This window comes from Chiloscyllium punctatum, chromosome 45 (assembly GCF_047496795.1).
Source record: "Chiloscyllium punctatum isolate Juve2018m chromosome 45, sChiPun1.3, whole genome shotgun sequence".
NCBI classification, from domain to species: domain Eukaryota; kingdom Metazoa; phylum Chordata; class Chondrichthyes; order Orectolobiformes; family Hemiscylliidae; genus Chiloscyllium; species Chiloscyllium punctatum.
In genome coordinates this window covers 54,629,731-54,650,575 of record NC_092783.1, presented here as the reverse complement: position 1 = coordinate 54,650,575, position 20,845 = coordinate 54,629,731, and the positions used below count along the sequence as shown (strand labels likewise).

At 41.7% G+C, this 20,845-nt stretch overlaps 1 protein-coding gene across 1 annotated transcript in view; it reads left to right on the top strand.

Moving 5' to 3' along the window:
* The first annotated feature begins 2,369 nt into the window (after positions 1-2,369).
* The window catches only part of LOC140467445 (ethanolamine kinase 1-like), a 50,780-nt gene continuing 32,304 nt past the window's right edge, over positions 2,370-20,845 (top strand). The window contains exons 1-2 of the mRNA XM_072563806.1: positions 2,370-2,665; positions 15,629-15,888. Of these exons, the coding sequence (XP_072419907.1) occupies positions 2,519-2,665; positions 15,629-15,888 (407 nt within the window). The 5' untranslated portion in view covers positions 2,370-2,518. The remainder of the gene's footprint in view (positions 2,666-15,628; positions 15,889-20,845) is intronic.

The following is a 20,845-nucleotide window of genomic DNA, read 5'->3' as shown; positions in this document are numbered from 1 at the left end:
TGAAACTAAGTTGTTGAGGCAACTTTAAAGCCTCAAAATGGGGCAAGCGTGAAAAAAAATTGAGGGAAGCCCCAGTTTAGAAAATGTAACTGGAAGCATAAGCAAGGATAAAGCTGACAATATAAAATGCTCCAAATTTTAAGAGATCTTCCGTAAGGCATCGCATATGGTTAACTCAAAACTAAAGTCAAAATATATTGAATCATAGGCTAAACAGCAGTTTGGGTGACTAGCTGCCACCAAAACAGTAGGGTCGAAAATAGTGCTCAGATTGATGGAAGATGAGAAGTGATGTTCTACAGTCATTGATACTCTGATGGCCATGTTCCCCACTAAAATAAATCAAGTACAAAGGAATTGAAAACATCAGTTCATAGGTGGACACTCGACTGAAGGGTATTGCTAATATTGAGGAAAACGTTGATAAAATACGAGTCATGAATGAAGACAGAGTTAAAAATCACACAACACCAGGTTATAGTCCAACAGGTTTAATTGGAAGCACACTAGCTTTCGGAGCGACGCTCCTTCATCAGGTGGAACGAAGACAAGTAGAATGGACATGAATTAGCACATTAGTGATAAGTGTGATCCATTTTGGTAGGAGATGAAAAGACCAGATACTGCTGAGAAAATAAGGGCATAAATGGGGCAGCACAGAGATGGAGTACACTTTTACAAATCAATAAATGCAGCAATGCTATAAGAAAATTTCAGACAAATTACTAGCATTCATTTTTGAGGCTTAAAATTGATAAGAAGGGAAGTTATTTTAAAATTGTATTTAACCTTGATTAAACCACACTTGGAACTCTAGGTATGTGCTTGTCACCATGTTGCCAAAAACGGGCATAAGGACACTGCAACATGTTCATAAAGCTGATAGGGAAACAGTTGTGTAATAGTCATGGACACAGATGCTCTTGTGACATGGGTTCATTTCACCATGCCATCTGGTGGAATATGAATTCAATTAATAAATCTGGTATTGGAAGTCTCTGCGATGGTGACTGTGAAGCTAACATGGATTGTTATAAAAACTCAATAGGTTCATAATGCCCCTTAGGAAACAAAATCTTTACCTGACCTGTTCTCACTCCAGAGCCACAGCAAAGTAGTTAGCTCTTAACTGCTTTCTCAAATGGCTGGAGACAAAAAAAAACTGTGTGATGCTGGAACCCAAGGTAGACAAGCAGGGGGCTGGAAGAATGCAACAAGCCAGGCAGCATCAGGAGGTGAAGTCAACGTTTCATGTGTAACCCTTCCTCAGGACTGGGGGACAAACAGGAGGTTGGAAAAACACAACAAACCAGGCAGCATCAGGAGGTGAAGCCAATGTTTCATGTATAACCCTTCTCTAGGACTGGCTGAAAATTCACTCACTTCAGAGTCATTCAAGGCTATCGGCAGATTCTTGCCAATGACACTCCAGCTGAAGAAAGAAAGATTCACAAGAATAATACAAGAACCAAGAAGTGATAACTATCGAGAAAGACTGAAATCTTGTTCTTTACCCTCAGTCATCCAATGCCTTAAATTTGAAGTTTTTATCTTTGTTTTCAAATTCTTCAATGGCCTCACTCCTTCCCATTTCAGTATTCTCTTACATCTGTCTGAGGTGCATGGCAGCAAGGGGGTTCATGAACTCTGAGGCAGTAATAGATGTCCAGCCAAGTTACACAAACTGTGCTCCTTCTCTAACAAGCCCCACATTCACAGGTTTGGGAGGTAATGGGCTTTGCAGATCAGGTTAGATGAAGTAGGAATACTGAGAAGCTTGTATGGAGCTACACCCATTGGATGAAGCATCCTCTGATCTCAGGAGCTGTCCTGTCATTCCACGAAATGGTTCAAAACTCATTCCTCAGCCAAACCTTTCCATGGCTGATGCACTTCAACAGTGAGTGACAATCTGTACAGCATTGAACTCACTCCATCATGAGAAGAATAATACAGCAAACAGGCAGGACATCCTCAAGCTGTGACATTATGAGGTATTTTTGGATCAGTAACACATACATCACAATGACTCTGAGGCACAGTATTAGTTCATGTGTGTGCTTATGAAACATACGGGGGTAAGTGAGTTTTCACCCCCTCCCCCAAAATTATGTATTTTCTTTGAAAGGAATACATTTTTAAAAATCACTTATGATCCATGAGCGGCTTCAGATGCCCAAATCTATACTTATGCATCAAAAGGGGCTCACCAGCTCATCTTTGGCGACCACTGCAATGTTTGGCGAGAGACTGGGAAGATGCTGGTTGCAGGCAGCAGAGTTTAAAGGTTTAGACAGCACTCTTTGCTCCGATGTTCCGACCTCCGGCTGATAGGGGGCAGCAGTCGCACAGCCCAGAGGATGGCGAATCAGCCGGCGGCGGTGGCGGCTCCTCCTGCTCCCGGTGCCCGAGCTCCAAGCCGACTTCTGCCCCTTTCCAATCGGAGGCGGAGCCCCGGGCCGTCCCTCGGTGCACATATAACCCGGGCAGAGCCCTGCCTGGGTACAGGAGCCGGGCCATGGAGACCGAGGTGCATGTTCCGGTCGGGGCGCCGGCTGTGCTTAAGTTCGCCATTTACGTGGATGAGAACGACGTGATCCCGGGCGCTTTGGCGCTGGTCGGGAAGCTGCGGCCCAAGTGGGACGTGAGCCAGGTGAAGACCAAGGTAAAGAGGTGGGATTGGGATTGGGATTGGGATTGGGATTGGGAGTGCTGCCTGCTCTGGGGTTTGACAGCATCGCCAGCTGCGCTGCCAACAGCTGGGAAACTAGCAACAATCCCAAATGGTTACATTGTTGCATCAGGCGGCGGCTCGATACATTCCATTTTGATACATTTTTCTTCCGCGGGGCTGGAGCAGCGATTCATCTTGTTTAGCGATACACTTGTCTGATTTAAAAACGGGATTCTGCCCATTTACCTTTTTTTTTCCCCACCCCGCCTCTTACTGCCAGACTCGCTTCCCCTCTCCTATCAATCCTTGCTACCTATTACCAGACTCAGCCTCCCACCCTCTTTACCTATTGCCTGGTTCAATTCTTTCCCCCTCCTGCCCTCTTTTTTTTTCTTCCCCTATTGGGCGAAAGTGAGGATGTAGATGCTGGAGATCGGCGTCCAGAATGTGGTGCTAGACAAGCACAGCGGGTCAGGCAGCATCCCAAGAGCAGGAGAATTGACGTTTTGGGCAAAAGCCCTTCATTAGGCATCACTTTTCCCTATCTTTGTCTACCCCACTCCTTCACTGTCAAGCACCCCTTTTTTCTCTCTCTCTCTCTCTTCCTTTTGCCAATCTTTACACCTGTTGTGAGCCATTGTGTGGTGAGAGTGATCAAGAATCTTAGGAAAGAGGTTCCTATCCATTCACATTCTGAATGTATCTGTAATGATGTGAGCTGCATTGTATAACTAACTGCAGTTCAGGTTTCAAGGTTGTGGTTAAAATGTTGTTGTCTGTCCACTTCTCTTTCTCAATCCCACCCCTCCCCCCATCCCTGGATTGAGGATCTATAGCTGGTAAACAGTTCCTTAATCTCTGGGATGCTGAATCCTGGTGTACTTTCTTCTTGCATACCAGTTTAAATCTTGTAATTTAATGACCCTGGAGTTCAGTTACCCCAAGGGGACTCTTGTTCTGTAGTGGTAGTATCCATGCCTAGGGACCTGGGATGAAGTCCAACCTGCTCTAGAACTGTTCAGTAACAGGTTGAGTAACAGTAACTTAATCCTGAAGGCTGTGCAAATGTATTGCAGTTTTATTTTCCAAGGACTAGTTATTCTTAACCCAGCAGATTCCCATCCTCAGATTTGTGACTTTTGTTTTTACAACAAACTACTTTCAGCTGTATTGTCACACTTTTTTTTAAATGCATTTACCTCAGCTGTTTGGTTCATAACTTTTCTTCTAAAGAAAAGGTTCATTCCCTAGAAGTGATCTTTTAACTCTCTATTTTCTGTGATGTGTAATTTTTTTATAACTATTTTTGTTTAAATCAACTTTTGGGGTGTATTACAGTCATACAAATCTGGAAATAGTCTGATCTTAGAAGCTACATTTTAAAAAAATGCCAATTCTCTAGCTCCTCAGATGCTGCCTGACCTGCTGTGCTTTTCCAGTGCCACACACTTTTTTTTGACTCCGATCACCAGTATCTGCAGTCCCCTCATTTCTCCTAAATAAAATCAGGCCTGTTTGGTACTCTGATTGCATACCAGCTTGGATTACCTGATGCAGTGTTAGTGTCTGCTGTTGGGCCAGAAGGTTCTGAGTGAAATTCCACCTTACCCATAGGTGTTGTAATTTGTCTGAGCCAGCTGATTTTTAAAAACACATTAACCAACTTATTTGAATGCATGACTCGGTCTAGTGAAGATAGTTTCAGCTATATTAATGTTACTGTGCACTTGTTAAGAACTTGATCTGGATGTGCAGTCTTTGCCTTTTTGTATTCTTGGAATATTGCAATACATTACACTTAAATAGTTTAGTCACTGCTGTAATGTGGGGAATGTAGCTAATCTGTACAGTAAGTTCTCTCTAACATATTATGATCAGTATCTGTTTCTGGGATGTTTTGTGGGATGAGTATTGGCCAGGAAACTGCTCTTGGAATAGAACCAATAGAAGCTGCCTCTTCATGGGAGGGGCAGAAAGGAGGCAGTTAATGTCTTAATTGAAGAACAGCACATTCTGGGAGATGGTAACATAGTGGTAATGCTACTTGGCTAGTAATGTGTATGACCAGCATAATTTTCACATTCATTGTGGCTGCAATAATGGTGACAACAATGATTGTTACATAAATCCATCTGTTTCATTGTTTTTTAAGGAAAATAGCTATCTTTACCTGATCTGGCCTACATGTGATTCCAGACCCACAGCAATGTGGTTGACTCTTGGAACTGCTTTGTTCCAAGACAGGTAGGTAGTCAACCAATGCTGGTCTTAGTTGTGATGTCCACATCCTCGTAAAGAATGAATATGGGCAGAAAAATCTTCTGATTTTAAAGTAGCAATTCCTGCATCCAATCTTGGAATAGACTTGTACGCAGATCTTTAGATAACTAAATTTCTTATTTTCAACCAACTGCAATTCAGGGTGAGTAGACACAAGCCACTCACTTGTCACTTCCTGGAGATGTGCTGGCTCAATGCTTGGAATTATTTGAAATATTGTCTTGCTGGTTTAAGCTGGAAATAGTAACTGAAAAGGCACTTTTTTTTTGAGAGAGAGAGAGGTCGATTCTCTGGTAAACAAGCTGAGCAATTTGGATAAATAGTCATGTTTATCCTCTAATGTGAATTGTTTGAAACCTCCTTTCATTTTGCCCCTTAACTAATTTTCAGTTACAGAGAAGGAAACTGTTGGGAAGAAATTTGAGCAACTTGTGGAGAGCGACCAAATTGTGTAATCATAGTGACAGGTTAGCGCAAGCAGTTTGTATTGTATATGCAGATCTAAGCATCTATAGAAATGTCCTTTTGAGTAAGGACTGCATTTTATTTACAGTAGGAACTAGATTTGCATGCCTTGGTTTAATGGTAGATTTTTGAAGTCTTGACCGGGATAATACTGCTTGTGTGATTGAGACGGTTTCCTAAGTGACAACTTTTTAGATGTCTGTGCTTGTTTTTGTTCTTTACTCTCTGTAACTAATGTAACTCCTTGGTAACCAGAAAAAAAGTCTTCAGAAGATGAAGTGAGCTGAAGTTTTATAAAGAGGGCAGGTACTACATATTCTGTTGAGTGGCTGCTGAGTCAGATTGCAAGTTGTTGTGTTTTTTTTTTGAAAGGAATTTGTTAGGAAATGGCCAAAGAGCAGGTATGGGTGTATGACTAGATGAGGTTAAACTATAACTCAACCATGACTGAAGTTTTTAAGATGCTAAATGAGCTACTCCTGTTCATCTATTCCTAACTGGATTTCGAGGAGCTGGCTTCCTGCTAAGGGCTATTAGTCAGCTGAATGGCCATTGCCAGTGCTATAATTTCAGTGTAGTCCTAAGGCAGTATGAAATTGGGCAATTAAATAGAAGTGATTGCATCATTCAGGAACATCTGGAATTCAAGTGTATGGTTTTTGGGGTGGCGTTCATGCCACTTTGTTTTTGTGATCCATTTCTTCATTGCATCTGCAAATCATCTTGAGCCTTTTGGTTGTCATTACAATCCCTAGGTGATCCAACAGGAGATCAACCTCTCTCCCCAGGTTGGAAAGTGGATGGCTGCTATTATTCAGCATTACATAATCCATTCATCTGCTAGAATGGGTACCTGTTGAACATTAAACTCTAACAGCTGCTTGCTGGATGTTGCCCCCTCTCCTCTACTTGTGCCCAATTTCAAAGTGAACTCCTGTGCATAAGTATGCAGGAGCACCATAGAGCTTTTACTGCTTACAGTCATGACCATAGTCTTTAGAAACTTGTATCAAATTCAAATAGCAATTCTGAATTGTGATCCCATTTGGCCAATGAATAGAGATGGGTTCAACTAATGTCTGTAAGGTGAATCATTCCTAAAATAGATTTGGTGGTCAAGGAAATTACCTCCATTCCTAATCCAGATTTGAATTGACCTGAGGCATTATCTGTCTCTAGGAAAGTCCTTGCCTTGAACTCTTTTCTAGAATGTGTAATGTTGAAGATGTAGGCATCACTGGAGATATTGCACTCTAGTTCTCTTGGATGTATGTGCTTAAAGCTGTCATTCCCTGTTACTTTAGTGTTTGTCACTGTTCCGTCAGTGCAATGCTTTAAGTGAGAAGAAGGTATTGATTGATTAAAGTTATGTAGTATTTGGAGCAGGTGGATCTCATTTGTCTGAAATCTGTTTGAGTTTGGTATGAACTTGGGGCAATCAGGGAGCCCTGGCTGATGAACACTAGTTCAGAAGGGCTCCTCAGTCTCAGGACTGTCTGAGCTAGCTGTTCATTGCCCATATACTGTGCACATGTATAGAAGGGCCACTTGGTAACAGGATACCTCCATGCAGTTTGTGTCCTCAGTGTGAAAAGCTATGTAGCTATGGTATTTTGGATGAGGAACTGAGGCTATTTGGGTCAATGCAAAAATCTTGTCCTCTGAGGAGCCAAAATGCTGGCCTTTAGTCAACCTGCTGCCTCTGGTGAAGAGCCAAATAGGAGCCATTGAAACGTCTGGGTATCCAAATTTATTAGGAACCTAAAATGAAGCATCTCGTCACTGGCCATCTAGGGATGGAGCTAGTGAGCAGCTAAATAACTGGGCTTGAAGAATGAGATCATGTGGAAGTAGTCAAAGTTTCATCTTACCAAGATGCTTTTCTGAGAAATGCTGTTACTTCTCAGTTTCTTTTGGCGTACAGTCCTGGGGCAGCTTAATGGGACGAGGCAAGTTGGATGGCTGTGACTGAACCTGTGCTATTTGACTCCATTTCCACATGAGCTTACCATGAAGGTGCCACTTTTATAACTTCCCTCTGCCTGAGGTGTGTTGACCCTCTGGTTAAATGACCACTAGTCATCTCCCTCAGCTAGTCTATGGTCTAGTAGCACTATGACTTTAGTAGGATAGATGAAATGCACAGTAAAATTCCTATTGTTATGCCTCAACAATGTGCCATTTCCTTCCACAGTGTAAACGTTTTTAATTCAGCCTCTTAATTTCATGAGCTGTGAATGAGATTTTTCAATGTTGCTGTTCAGATTCCAATGTTCAGAGGGCCTACTGATAGCACTGGCTGCCAACATGTTGGAGGCTGACCAGGATTTATGGCAGTATTCACTGTAACTACTGAATTGTACAGCAATCAGTGTGCTTATTCAGCAGCATTGGTTCACCAATGCAAACATTCTACTGTCTATTTAAGACGATCTCTGCAAATGGCCTGATACTGAGACGTGCAAAGTAGATTTATATATTGTGCCAGCAAAGTACAGTTGGTGAAGGATTGCTACACATTAGAATCAAAATACTGATTCTAGCCACTTGCAGCAATGTAGCCTGCTAGTATGACTGGTAAAGGATCATGTCTGTTCTGAGTGAGTGTGGTGCTGTCTGGGCAACCCTGAAATTGGCTACTTAGTAATCTAGTAAATTGATCACTGCCCTACTGAACCAGTGGGTGCTCTCTAATTAAAGATGACTGGTTTAATGAGTTTCACCATGCCTCAGGTGAGGGGAAAGGTTGGGAAGGAGAGACTTTCATGGTAACCTCCATGCAAGAGTTGACCTTGCTCTGCCTCAAACTAGCCATCTGAACTAACTAGCTTGGTCATCCAGTAAGGATACAAGTTCCTGCTGTGAATTGCTAACCAACATGGCTAAGTTGCCACTAATTTCCAATGGGGAAGACAATGGCTTTGTGGTATTATTGCTGGACTCTTAATCCAGAGACCCAAGTAGTAATCTGGTAACCAGGTTCAAATCTAGCCATGGCAGACAGTAGAATTTGAATTCAATAAAAATCTAGAGTTGAGTCTAATCATGAATCCACTGTCAAAAGTGGACCAGATGGGTTTCTATGTCCTTTAGGGAAGGACAGTGCCATCTCTTACCTGCTCTGGTCAACATGACTCCAGACCCACAACCATATGGTTGACTCCTAAATGCCCTCTGGGCAATTAGAAATGGGTAATACTGGTCTAGCTGGTGATGCCCTCATTCCCATGATTTTCTAGAAAACCTTGATTTAGTCTTGTGCAGCATTGAGTGAGTCAAATTTTAGCTCTTTCAGTAATGCCAGTGACTAAATTTTTGTAGCTAGTATAAAATTGATAAATAGCAGCTTTTCAGAGTAAGGGAGAATTACATGGGAGCAGATTACTGTTGAGCTTTTTTAAAAAAAAATCATGGGTGGCACAGTGGTGAGCACTGCTGCCTTAGTGTCAGAGACCTGGGTTCAATTCCTGCCTCAGGCAACTCACTGGAGTTTGCACATTCTCCCCATGTCTGCGTGGATTTCCTCTGGGTGCTCCAGTTTCTCCCACCGTCCAAAAAAATGTGCAGGTTAGGTGAATTGGCCATGCTAAATTGCCTGTAGTGTTAGATGCAGGGGAATGGGTCTGGGTGGGTTGCATTTCGACAGGTCAGTGTGGACTTGTTGGGCTGAAGGGCCTGTTTCCACACTAAGTAATCTTAAAATTAAATCTGTTCCCAGGATGTGGGTGTTGCTGGCTAGGCCTGTACTTATTGCCCAACCACAGTGGAGCAGGAGCATGATGTAGGATTGGTGGAAAGCAAATTGGAAATCCAACTACACAGTCAGGACAATTTAATAATTTTAAAGGCATCAGGCCAGTTATAATCTGTGATGCTGACTGGGATAAGCCCACTTTAAATCTATCTTGGAATGCTGTTGGCTACTATTTGGTGAACTGGAAACAACAGTTTTTTTTTTACAGAAACAAGCAACATAAAATTCAAATTGATCTGACTAGATTTGATTTTGGGCAGATTTTGGTTTTGTGACGTTGGCACTCAGGATGTACTAACTATTTTTGAAGTTATCCATAATGTCTGAGAAGTGACTATAGACCTGTTGCCCCATCAGTGCTGGCAGGTGAATGAGGAATCAATGTGCCATCAACTTTCTATTCCTCCAATATTCAGCTGCCTCTACATTTGAAGACCTCCAATGGTTGAATAAAGTACTAAACTTTCCTGAATTAATCTATGGATGGTAAAGCCATAATAAGCCTTTTGTTTATTGAGGCATTTGCAAGATGTCATTCTTTAATGTTGTTGTATATATTGGGTCAACCCCACACTACTCAGTACATGTACAGTCAAGACTGAACTGACTTTCTTTCAAACCCATTCAAGAGAGCATTTTGTTTTGAAATGTAACTTCCAAATATTAACTTGTAAATTTTAATGCTAGAACATTGACTTGTCTAAACCCTAGCCATGATTCCCTCCCTTAGTAATTCTCTTGTCCTTGCCCATCTCAAGACTAGAGTTCTTCCCACAAGGAACTGTGTGCCTGGAAGTATTGATGCCTCCCTGTGATAGCTCACCAGAAATTGAGATCTGCTATTTTTCATGTCATAGAAATTAGATTTTATTAAAGTATGCAGAAGTTCATAATTTACCTGTCCTTTTGGATTCAAACTGATGGAAAGTGTGGACCAGGTTGAATAACCATAATGTCAACAATTCTACCAGGTAAATCTCTAACACTGTAAAACATTCCTTATGCATGCAGACAGTCCTCAGTGTTATGGGTGGCAGGGAAAGTTGGTCCTGTCCACAGCATGGCATGATCTCTTTTGGTGGGGTGGGGGGGAGGTTTATAGATTTTCATCACCTTGTAGTGAAAGCGTTTCATATCACCCCTAAGCAGCCTAGCTCTTTTGCTAAAGTCATTCTCTCTAGATCTACTATTTAAGAGGAAATATTTTCTCTCTACTCCTTCAATCGGTAAACATTTTCAATTTACGAGTTGGTCAAGAGAATGCAATCTGTCTACTATTTTAACTCTGGTATTCTGGTAAATCTGTATTGTGCCCTCCATTGATAAATGTATCTGAGATGTGGTGATCAGTTGGAACCCATATTGAAGAGCAGCAGTCATGTGCTGATATAACTAAAACTGCCAACCAAACCACTGAAAATGGACAAGGAATTAGCCCATCTAAAGAATAGGTTTTAAAGGCAGGAAGCCAATCAACCCATTTCAGCCAAGTGTTTGATCATGCCGAACTCTCCACCTCTGCACATTTAAACCCCCAGCAACCCTCTGACAAAATGTCTCTATATGCCTGCAAGTAGCATCCTATGTTAGAACCGGATTGAATTGACTGACTCGGCATTGAAATGTAGCTGCAATGTGACACTAAACTAGTTGTCTCAGTAAACATCGCTCCTGTGTTATTCAGTTGTCATTCAGACATCACTGAACTTAATGTTTGTTGCTCTATAGCTTCCCTTGAAAGTGGTGGTGAGCTGCTTTCTGGTACTGTTGCAGTCAGGTTCTACCCTCCCTTCTGTTAGGAAGGGGAGTTCTAGGATTTTTCTGACTGAGAAAACAGTAATATGGTTACACATCTGGCTGGTGTGTGGTTTGGAGGTAGCCTTCAGGTGATGATCCCACTGTCCTTGGTGGCTGATGTGATGCTTGACAAAAAGTATTGTCAAAGGAGCCTTGACCAGTTACTGCTGTGCATCTTGTAGCTGGTTGCCAGTGTGTCAGTAGTGGATATTCGTAGATATGATATCAAGTGAGCCTGCTGCTTTGTCCTAGATGGTGTTAAGTTTCTGGTTGTTGCCGCTGTATTCACCCAGGAAAGTGGGGAATATTCCAACAGTCCTAAATTGTGCCTTTGTAGATAGTGGGCAGTCTAGGTGAATTAATTATATAATTCCTAGCCTCTGATCTGGGCTTGTGTCCATAGTATTGTATGGCTGCCTCAATGTTTTGTGCTCTGGAGAATGACTTTGTAGTAAGTAAACTGCTTTTTCCCCCCCCTCTCCCTTCAGCCTGCTTCCAGTACTGACCTTTTTGGTGAGGTAAAAGTAAAATGTGCCATCCTTCCAGAGAGCCATAAACACTGTTTTTCCCAGTGAGGATTAATGGTGCATTTTAACCTGGGATCACTTTCTGGGTGAGGTTGAGAAAGTGGGACCTTCAATGGTAACATTAGCCAGTGTAGGAGTTGAACCCACACTGGCATCTTTCTACATCACAAACCAGTCATTCAGCCAACTGAGCTAACAACAAGTAATTGTTTTGACTGACTGCTGAGCAAATGTTTAGTCATGTAGTTATACCTAATAACTGGCTATGGAACACACTTATTTACCAGAAGTAGCATTATAATTGTCCCTAAATCAATGTTTGCTTATGGCTAAGTTTCAAGTATTTTTGGTTTAAACAGACACATCTAGATTAAACCTTGTTGGTATTTTGTTGCCTTTTGGATGTACTTTGCTATCAAGATGATACTTAAATTCTCTCTTTTGCTAGTTGCACAGTTGTCAGGAGGTGCACTTCCCACAAACAGTTGGAACACTCTTCCTTCCCCTCCTCCAACTGCCCTCATTAAATATCCAAAGACCACCTTTAAAGGAAAAACAAATTTTCATTGATCTCAAACTTTTTTACATCTCTTTCATGCTTTGGCAGCCATGTCCTAAAGAGAAGTCTAACTTATGGACAGTCAGCAGTCCCACTTTGTCACTGAGAACGTGATAGTGTGGCTTTTGATGCTTTTTAAAACCAAGTTGGCTTGTTTTAGGGGACTAAAAGCCAACAGTAGACCAAAGTGTCAGTCTGTGGCTGGACCAAGTAAGAATAACAACAATATTTGAATACTGAATATTGTAGTTGCTGGAAAAACTCCACAGGTCTAGCAGCATCTGTGGAGAGTGGACTCAAACACTGTTCCAATGTGACGATTCAAACCTTGAGTAAGCTTTTTTGTTAGTCAACCACCTGATTTGAACAGCTATCTGCAGCTTTCATGGTTGTATGTTTTTTATTTTCCTTCTGCCCATCATTGATTTGATCTGGAAATTACTTAAGCAAAATGTAAGTTAATATACAGCTGATTTGCTGTGCTTCTCCAGCACTTCACTCAACTTTCACCTGCATCTGTCATCCTTCCTTTCTCCTGACTTTTGTAGGAGTATACTGAAGAGGAAATCAGGAGGGCAAAAAGGGACATAGCTTTGGCAAATAGAATTAAGGAGAATCCAAAGGGTTTTTACAAATTCCTTGAGGACAAAAGGGTAACTATGGCCCCACAAAGACCAGCAAGGTGACCTTTGTGTAGAGCCGCAGAAAATAGAGGTGATGCTCAATGAGTATTTTGCATCCGTATTTAATGTGGAAAAGGATATGGAGGATATAGATTGTAGGGAAATAGATGGTGTCATCTTGCAAAATCTCCATATTAGAGGAAGTATAGGGTGTAGGTTTGCTCACTGAGCTGTAGGTTTGATATCCAGACATTTCATTACCTGGCTAGGTAACATCAGTGGCAACCTCCAAGTGAAGCTAAGCTGTTGTCTCCTGCTTTCTATTTATATCTTTCTCCTGGATGGGGTTCCTGGGGTTTGTTGTGATGTCACTTCCTGTTTGTTTTCTGAGCGGTTGATAGATGGCATCTAGATCTCTGCTTTGTTTATGGTGTTGTGGTTGGAGTGCCAGGCCTCTAGGAATTCTCTGGCATGTCTTTGCTTAGCCTGTCCCAGGATAGATGTGCTGACCTAGTTGACATTTCTGGCTATCAAACCTACACCCTAAACCTCCACCTGAGCTATAAACCTTGCAGAGGAGGAAGTGCTGAATGTCTTAACATATAAAGGTGGATAATTCCCCAGGACCTGATCAGGTGTACTCTAGAACTTTGTGGGAAGCTAGAGAAGTGACTCCTGAGCCCTTTGTGATATTTGTAATATCACTAGTCACAGGTGAGATGCTGGAAGACGGGAGGTTGGCTAACATGGTGCCACTGTTTAAGAAGGATGGTAAGGACAAGCCAGGGAACTATAGACCAGTGAGCCTGACATCTGGTGGGCAAGCTTGTTGGAGGGACAGGATGTACACTCCTTTGGAAAGGCAAGGACTGATTTAGGGATAGTCAACATGGCTTTGTGCATGGGAAATCATGTCTGTCAAACTTGATTGTTACTACTTCAAAATAAAAACTCAGGATTGAGGGCAGAGTGTTAGATGTGATCTATGTGGGCTTGAGTAAGGCATTTCCCAAGGTTCCCCATGGGAGACTGGTTAACCAGGTTAAATCTCTCAGAATACGGGGAGAACTATCCATTTGAATACAGAACTGGCTCAAAGGTGAAGACTGGTGGAGGGTTGTTAGTTAGACTGTGACCAGTGCAGTGCCACAAGGATTGGTGCTAGGTCCTCTAATCACGTTACATAAATGACTTGGATGCAAGCATAAAAGGTTCAGTTAGTAAGTTTGCAGAACACCAAAACTGGTGTAGTGGAGAGCAAAGAGGGTTCCCTCCAATTACAACAGGATCTTGATCAGATGGGCTGAAGTGGCAGATGGAGTTTAATTCCAACAAATGAGATGAGGTGCTGCAGTTTGGGAAAACAAATCTTGGCAGGACTTAGACACTTAATGGTAAGGTCCTAGGGAGTGTTGCTGAACAGAAACCTTGGAGTGCAGGTTCATAGTTCCTTGAAAGTGGCGTCACGGGTAGATAGGATAGTGAATAGGTGTTTGGTATGCTTTCCTTTATTGGTCAGAGTATGGAGTAGAGGAGTTGGGAGGTCATGTGGCTGTACAGGACATTTGGTTAGGCCACTGTTGGAATATTGCATGCAATTCTGGTCTCCTTTCTATCGGAAAGATATTGTGAAACTTGAAAGGATTCAGAAAAGATTTACAAGATGTTGCTAGAATTGGAGGATTTGAGCTATAGGGAGAGCTGAACAGGCTGGGGCTGTTTTCCCAGGAGTCTCTGAAGCTGAGGGGTGACCTTAGGTTTACAAAATTATGGGGCATGGATAGGGTAAATAGGTAAAGTCCTTTCCCTGGGGTCAGAGTCCAGAACTAGAGGGCATGGGTTTAGTGAGAGGGGAAAGATTTAAGAGACCCAGGGGCAAGTTTTGCATAAGGTGCAGGTATGGAATGAGCTGCCAGAGGAAGTGAGAGGCTAGTACAATTGCAACACTTGAGGCATCTGGATGTGTATGTGAATAGGAAGGGTTTAGAGGGATATGGGCTGGATGCTGGCAGGTAGTACTAGATTGGGTTGGGATATATCTGGCTGGCATGGACATCTTGGACTGAAGGGTCTGTTTCCATGCTGTACATCTGACTAAGTGCTTTATCAGCTAAATGACCAGATCTTTTATTGTGAAGGCAGTATGTTAAACTGTCCACCATTAAATCTGTTCCAGAATAGTTGAGATCTGATGGATGTGAATTAGGTGGGGGGTTGCAGTGAGGGGGAGGAGAAAGGTGTCAAATTTTAAAATTTAAGTCAGTTTTTTTTTAGATTACTTTAGTGTGGAAACAGGCCCTTCAGCCCAACTAGTCCACACCAACCCTCTGAAGAGCATCCCATGCAGACCCATTCCCCTACATTTACCCCTTCACCTAACACTGCAGCCAATTCATGTAACCTGCACATGTTTTGACTGTGGGAGTAAACTGGAGGACCCAGAAGTAATCCATGCAGACACTGGGAGAATGTGCAAACTCAAAACACAGTTGCCTGAGGCAGGAATTGGACCCAGGTCTATGTTGTTGAGGCAGCAGTGCTAACCACAGTGCCACCAGTTATTGAGTTCAATATGATTTGTGCTGCTCAAATGGTAAAATCCATCTGAGTAGGACTCTTGATGGTCCATTCATTCCTGGGATCAAGGTACAGCAGGTTTAGTATCCATGCTGTTGGCTTGAACTTGTGCCTTTGCAAGTTCCCAACACTCCAAAGGCTGGCAAGTGGAGATGGGAATGAGGCTTCACTGGAGGGGAAAGTGAAAAGTAACTTTTTTCAACTTGCTACTCAAACTTGTGTCTTGTAATTATTTCTACTGTAAACAGAGGCAAAAGGAGGGCATCACTTAAATCATTTTGAGTACCTATAAGCTGCTGGTACAATGCTGTCCCAGAATTCTCAATGTGGGTAATCCTCTTTCTTTTTGTCTCCACACCACCACCTCCACAGTTATTTACGGATGGAATTACAAACAAACTAGTCGGTTGCTATCTGGGGAACCAAATGGAAGATGTTGTCTTGGTGAGAGTTTATGGCAATAAGACTGAGCTGTTTGTGGATCGGGACAATGAACTGAAGAGTTTCCAGGTCCTGCAAGCCAATGGTTGTGCTCCAAAACTCTACTGCACATTTCAGAACGGTCTCTGTTATGAGTTCATGCACGGAACAGCACTCTGCCCACAAAGTGTACGGGAGCCAACTCTGTTCAGGTACCAATGTTTTACTTAATGTGTTGCCTCAACTTGTGATGGTGCTGTGTGGAACAGGTGAAGATTTGTTGCCCATTCACTCTTGTTATCTTTAACCCTGATCAAAATCACAACAGCTTGTATCTAATTTTATGGGGAGCTGTGTGGGGGGGGGGAAATGTTAAACTATAATGAGGCAGTCTGATCGCTCTCCAAAGACCAATTAGAGTTTGACTGCCATTGTGATCATTCTCTTGAATAAACTGGACAGATGGGGAGGGTGATAAAATCTCTTTTTTGAGGAGATGAGCATGAGACCCTTCTAATGAAGGACTTGATTGTGAACTGTCATAAGAATAAGCTCTCAACTTGCCTCTTCCAACTCCCTGTCTCAAACAAAGCTGTATAGATTTTTTTCCTTTTTGACTCTATGCATTCCAAACATTGGGACTATTTGTATGTAGCTCTGAACTGAGTTTGTCAAGTCCTTTTTTTTTTCCTTGCAGATTTCCATCAAATGTAATTGGGTTTTGTTTTTAAATTCACCTTTCTTTGCCAGCTGTATGGTTCAGTTTTGATTCTTTTTACATCCATATTACATTTCAGACACTAACTTTCCAACTGCTAACTTAAATGGTCAAAGATTCACAAGACCTAATTCCCCTGAATTTCACTGTGGTGCTTAGTCTGCCTCATCAAATGATCCTCCTCTTCCTGAGTAATGTTTCACTCTTCTGTTCCTAAAATGTAGAATGTCCACTTCAATATTTAGATACTAGTCTATTTCACTAGCCTGTTCGGTCCTGTTTTTAGTGACAATTTGCAATTTTTGGTTTCAGCAGACCATTTTACATATAAAGTCTTATTTTTCACATGAATCAGGTGAAGAGATTCCACCCAGGGAATCTCACAGCATAGCTCAGCTGTTTTGAAATCATACCTTCTATCCTTTTTGAATATTGTTAGTTGTATAACAAAACACATGGTAACTGCAGCATCTAAGCCAAATGCTGTTTCTAGACTGAGGAGCTGAATCTCCCACTGTAGCTGGAGGGTGTAATTAAAGTATGAAAGTTTATGTAGGGCAATCTCACTTTAAATGGAGGTATCAACAATGTCAAGTGACAAGAGCTGATGCAGCTCATGACACTTATTGGTGGATCTACACTTTGTCAAATGGTCTTGACACCAACTTAGAAAACCCACCAGTTGTCACCACTGCTTTTTGCTGCCTTCCCAGCATTTTTGCCACCACTGAAGGAATCTCAACACTTTCTTTGGTCTGGCAACTTGTCAAATTGTAGACTGTTTGTTTGTCAGAGGGGTTTGGAATGGTTGACCTCCAGTGAGGGAAAACTGCAGAAACAGCCATTCCTCTGGATAAATAGGATTCCATTTCCTTTGGACTTTGGGGAATGTGATGTTTGATTTGTCACTTAACTGGAAGCAATGTTTGAGCCTGGAAAAAGGTAAATCTGCACATGTGCTGATGTGGGTATTACTCACTAGGGTGCTTTGGCTGATCATGGATGTCATTTAACATTAGTTCAATACTGCAGAGATATGAACAATCTCAACTGTCTCAAGTTCTTGTTCTTTGCTGGTTTGATCACTGCTTATTTTCCCTTGTGGTTAGCAGAACATCCTCTTTTGGAAACCTATCTTCCAATCTAACTAAAACCAGTTTGTCTGGTGTAGAAGCTTTTTTTTTTGTAACCTGAAGGCAAACAAGAACCAAGGAGACTACTACTACTTGCTACTGGGTGCAGCCTGGACCACAATCTCTTTAGCAAAGAAACATGCCTTTTCATATGAGGCTGGTTTTCTTGCTGGGCAGAGTGTCAGGTCAGCTTAGGTCGCTGCACTTTCCTCTAACCTTCCCCCTTCTTTTTTGTGCCATGCTTGCATCAGTTTAGGTCTGGAATTTGCATGGTGTGCTGAAGGAACCATTTACATTGCATGTACAGAGGTCTAACTGTTTTGAATGAATGCTTAACCCCCTCAGTGAGAATGCAGTACCTTAGTCATTGATAACCCAAATAGCTTTTCGATTAGCTGTGCAGTATAGTGGGTCTCTAATATGTTCACTGTCATGAACTGTCAAAGTGGATGTTCAAGGGTAAGTTCAGATGTTTCAAGCTGAACTGCATGAACATTGTTCTACCTTGAGAATTTCTGTGATGGCAGTTGTGATACTATCCAAAAGTCAATTCAAAAAGCACACTTCATTCTCTGGAATAAAATGTTCTTGTACTTCACTCAACTGTTGACTTCTTACACCCGTGGATGGTTATAGTTTTTAATCTCCTTTCCTGATCCCACTTCTCTCTAATGAAGTATAGAACAGATTTACCTGCAGGCTGCTGGTTCAATGCTGGCAATTTTGAATTCCCCAAAATGAATGAAGGAAGAATAAAGTTTGGTTTTTTTTTTGGAGAATTTCTTACAGAAGGTTTGGTTCTGCCTTTGAATGATCAGTGCTCATTGTACAAAGGCAACAAATGTTCACTTTCTTGGACTGGGTAATCAATGTTTTATCAAAACTCCTTTTGCTCATGAGTAATAAAGAGATCCTTCTCATTCCTTTGTCATTCAATCTTTTTTCATTAAATCTCTCTCCCTTGAAAGAGTAGATCCAGCAATAGATTTTTAATGTTTTTTTTTTGAATTGTAAATGGAGATGAGAATTGTTCTCTTCCTCTTCTAGTCACTATGAAAATTGCTGAAAAGTTGTAAACACAAGGTCACTGAATTTTATGGCTGAGTTGGATAGATTCGTGATTTGTCGGGAGTCAAAGTGGGGGTGGAAATGGGGGTTAAATGGCCTACTGGTCCTAATTCCTATGTCCTTTTTTTGTTTAAACAGGAGGAAGATAACGTGAGGTGTAGCAATATATACTCAACAGGCCACTGGTTTGTGCTCTTGAAGTATTTATTTGACAGATTATTCTTCTAAACAGTGGCTAAGTCACTGTTTAAGAAAATGTTTGCAATTTGGAGTACACCTTTTTTAAAAAATTTTTTCTATTATGAAAATTTTTAGCACACTGTAGCACTTAACTGCTACAATCAAAATAGCATGTGAATGAGTCCACTTGTGAACCAATTGGCACTGTCCTCTCCAATAGCATAATTTCCACCACCACCACCCCCCCCCCCCCCCCCAACCAAAAAAACTCTTATCACTCCTAAGACAGCTGAACCAATCTGATGCAGAAACCCAAATGTGGAAAGCTTTAGGGATTGCTTTATAGTTCATGGAATCTCCAGGCACTAACCTTACTAGCAATGTGTAAAGACTTTGTTCCGAGCTCCAATGCGAGAAGCTTGGACCCAGGACACAACAATCTGTCTGATTAGTATCCCAATGCCAATGTAAACATTAAGTCTTTGTGCCATTGGTGCAAAATGACAGCAGTGTGTATCATCTGCGAGCTGCACTAGTAACTCTCCAATCTCCCTTTTGAGATAGGTGGTGGTTTTGAACCCAATCTCAATCTAGGTTGTCAAGGGGTGCAGGTATTGAACGTCTAGAAGCTCCCCTCTGATATCCTGACTTGGAACCATATTTCCACTTCACTGTCTCTGGGTTAAAATTCTGGAAATGCTTTCAATGTAGCATTGCAGCAGCCTTGAAACTCTAGGACTGCAATGGCTCAGGAAGCTAACTCCTCACCTGCATGAGGGTAATTAGGCAGCAAATACTGGCCTTACCTAGAATGTAAACATTATTGACTACTTCGAAACTGAGCACTTGGTTGCTAACAGCAGTGCCTGGGACAACGCTACATTTCCTGCAGTCTCTAGGGTAATCCTGGAAGATTGACAAGCCTATTCCTGCTGTGGTAGACCTTTTTTTTTTCTTTTAGCACATTTCATGGCCTGGCAGATCTCTCAATTCATTGCTTTACCCATTTGTAAACTTGAAACTGCATATTGATCTGTGAAGAGAGGAGTCCTCCCCATCCTCCTGAGGGTGGATTTTAACTTGCTGCTTCATAATTCCCTCACATGTATAGTGATGTTTTTTACATCCATTCATCAGGTGAATGAGCCAAATGATGCTTCTTCAGTGCAGTCTTGAACAGTGCCAAAAGATATTGCAATGAGTGCATACTGGCATCTTTTTACTAGCCTCTGGAATGCTGCCTCACTTTACACTTAGAAATCCCTTATCCAAAGCCATTTTAAAAGACTTGCCACTTTTTTCTTTGCAACTATATTCTGAGGAGACTCTTAATTGGGCAGCTTTTTATTGCCTCTGGTGAATAAATGTCAAGCTGTGTAGTTTGAACAACGTAAAGCAGGCTTCCAGTGTTGTCATTACTGGCAAGTGGAGCAACAATTACAATTTTTATTTTGGTTTCAGTTCTAGCCACTTCTCCACTGTTCCTGTTTATTTGGAAGGCTTCAGAGGGATTGCCCCATGTGGAATGAATAATATCCAAAAACTGGTGTTTGACAAGATGTGGCACAAAGCTTTTCTTAATTCTTGACATCAAACCGATGTGAAAAAAATCACTTAAATGTTGCTAACATTCTACAATGTGTTTTTGATTTTTAATAGTATCATTCATGAGTGCATCTTTGCCCTTTTGATCCTCCTTGATCCTTCCTTAAGAACCACATCTGACAAATTCCTCCCCCCCCCCCCCCCCCCCCCCCTGCCTCTGTTTTTAGTAGAGGTTTGCCTGCAAAGGGCCTTGGGATGTTTGTCCCTGTATTAAAATTGGTAATGTAGTGTAGGATTACCAACATGACCACCTCAGAAAACTAAAAACACCACATTGCGATGAGCTTTCACCCTGCTTCTGTGGGATTTTAAAGCTCAAAGTTTAATGATCCAAGCAGCAAGTTTCTGTACATGTTTTGATCATTACATTCCTAAGTTAGTGGTGGTCTTTGGATTAAGAATCTTGTATTAACAAGGCTAATTGATCTGAGCTGAAGATGATAGTTTTTAAAACTACATTTCCGT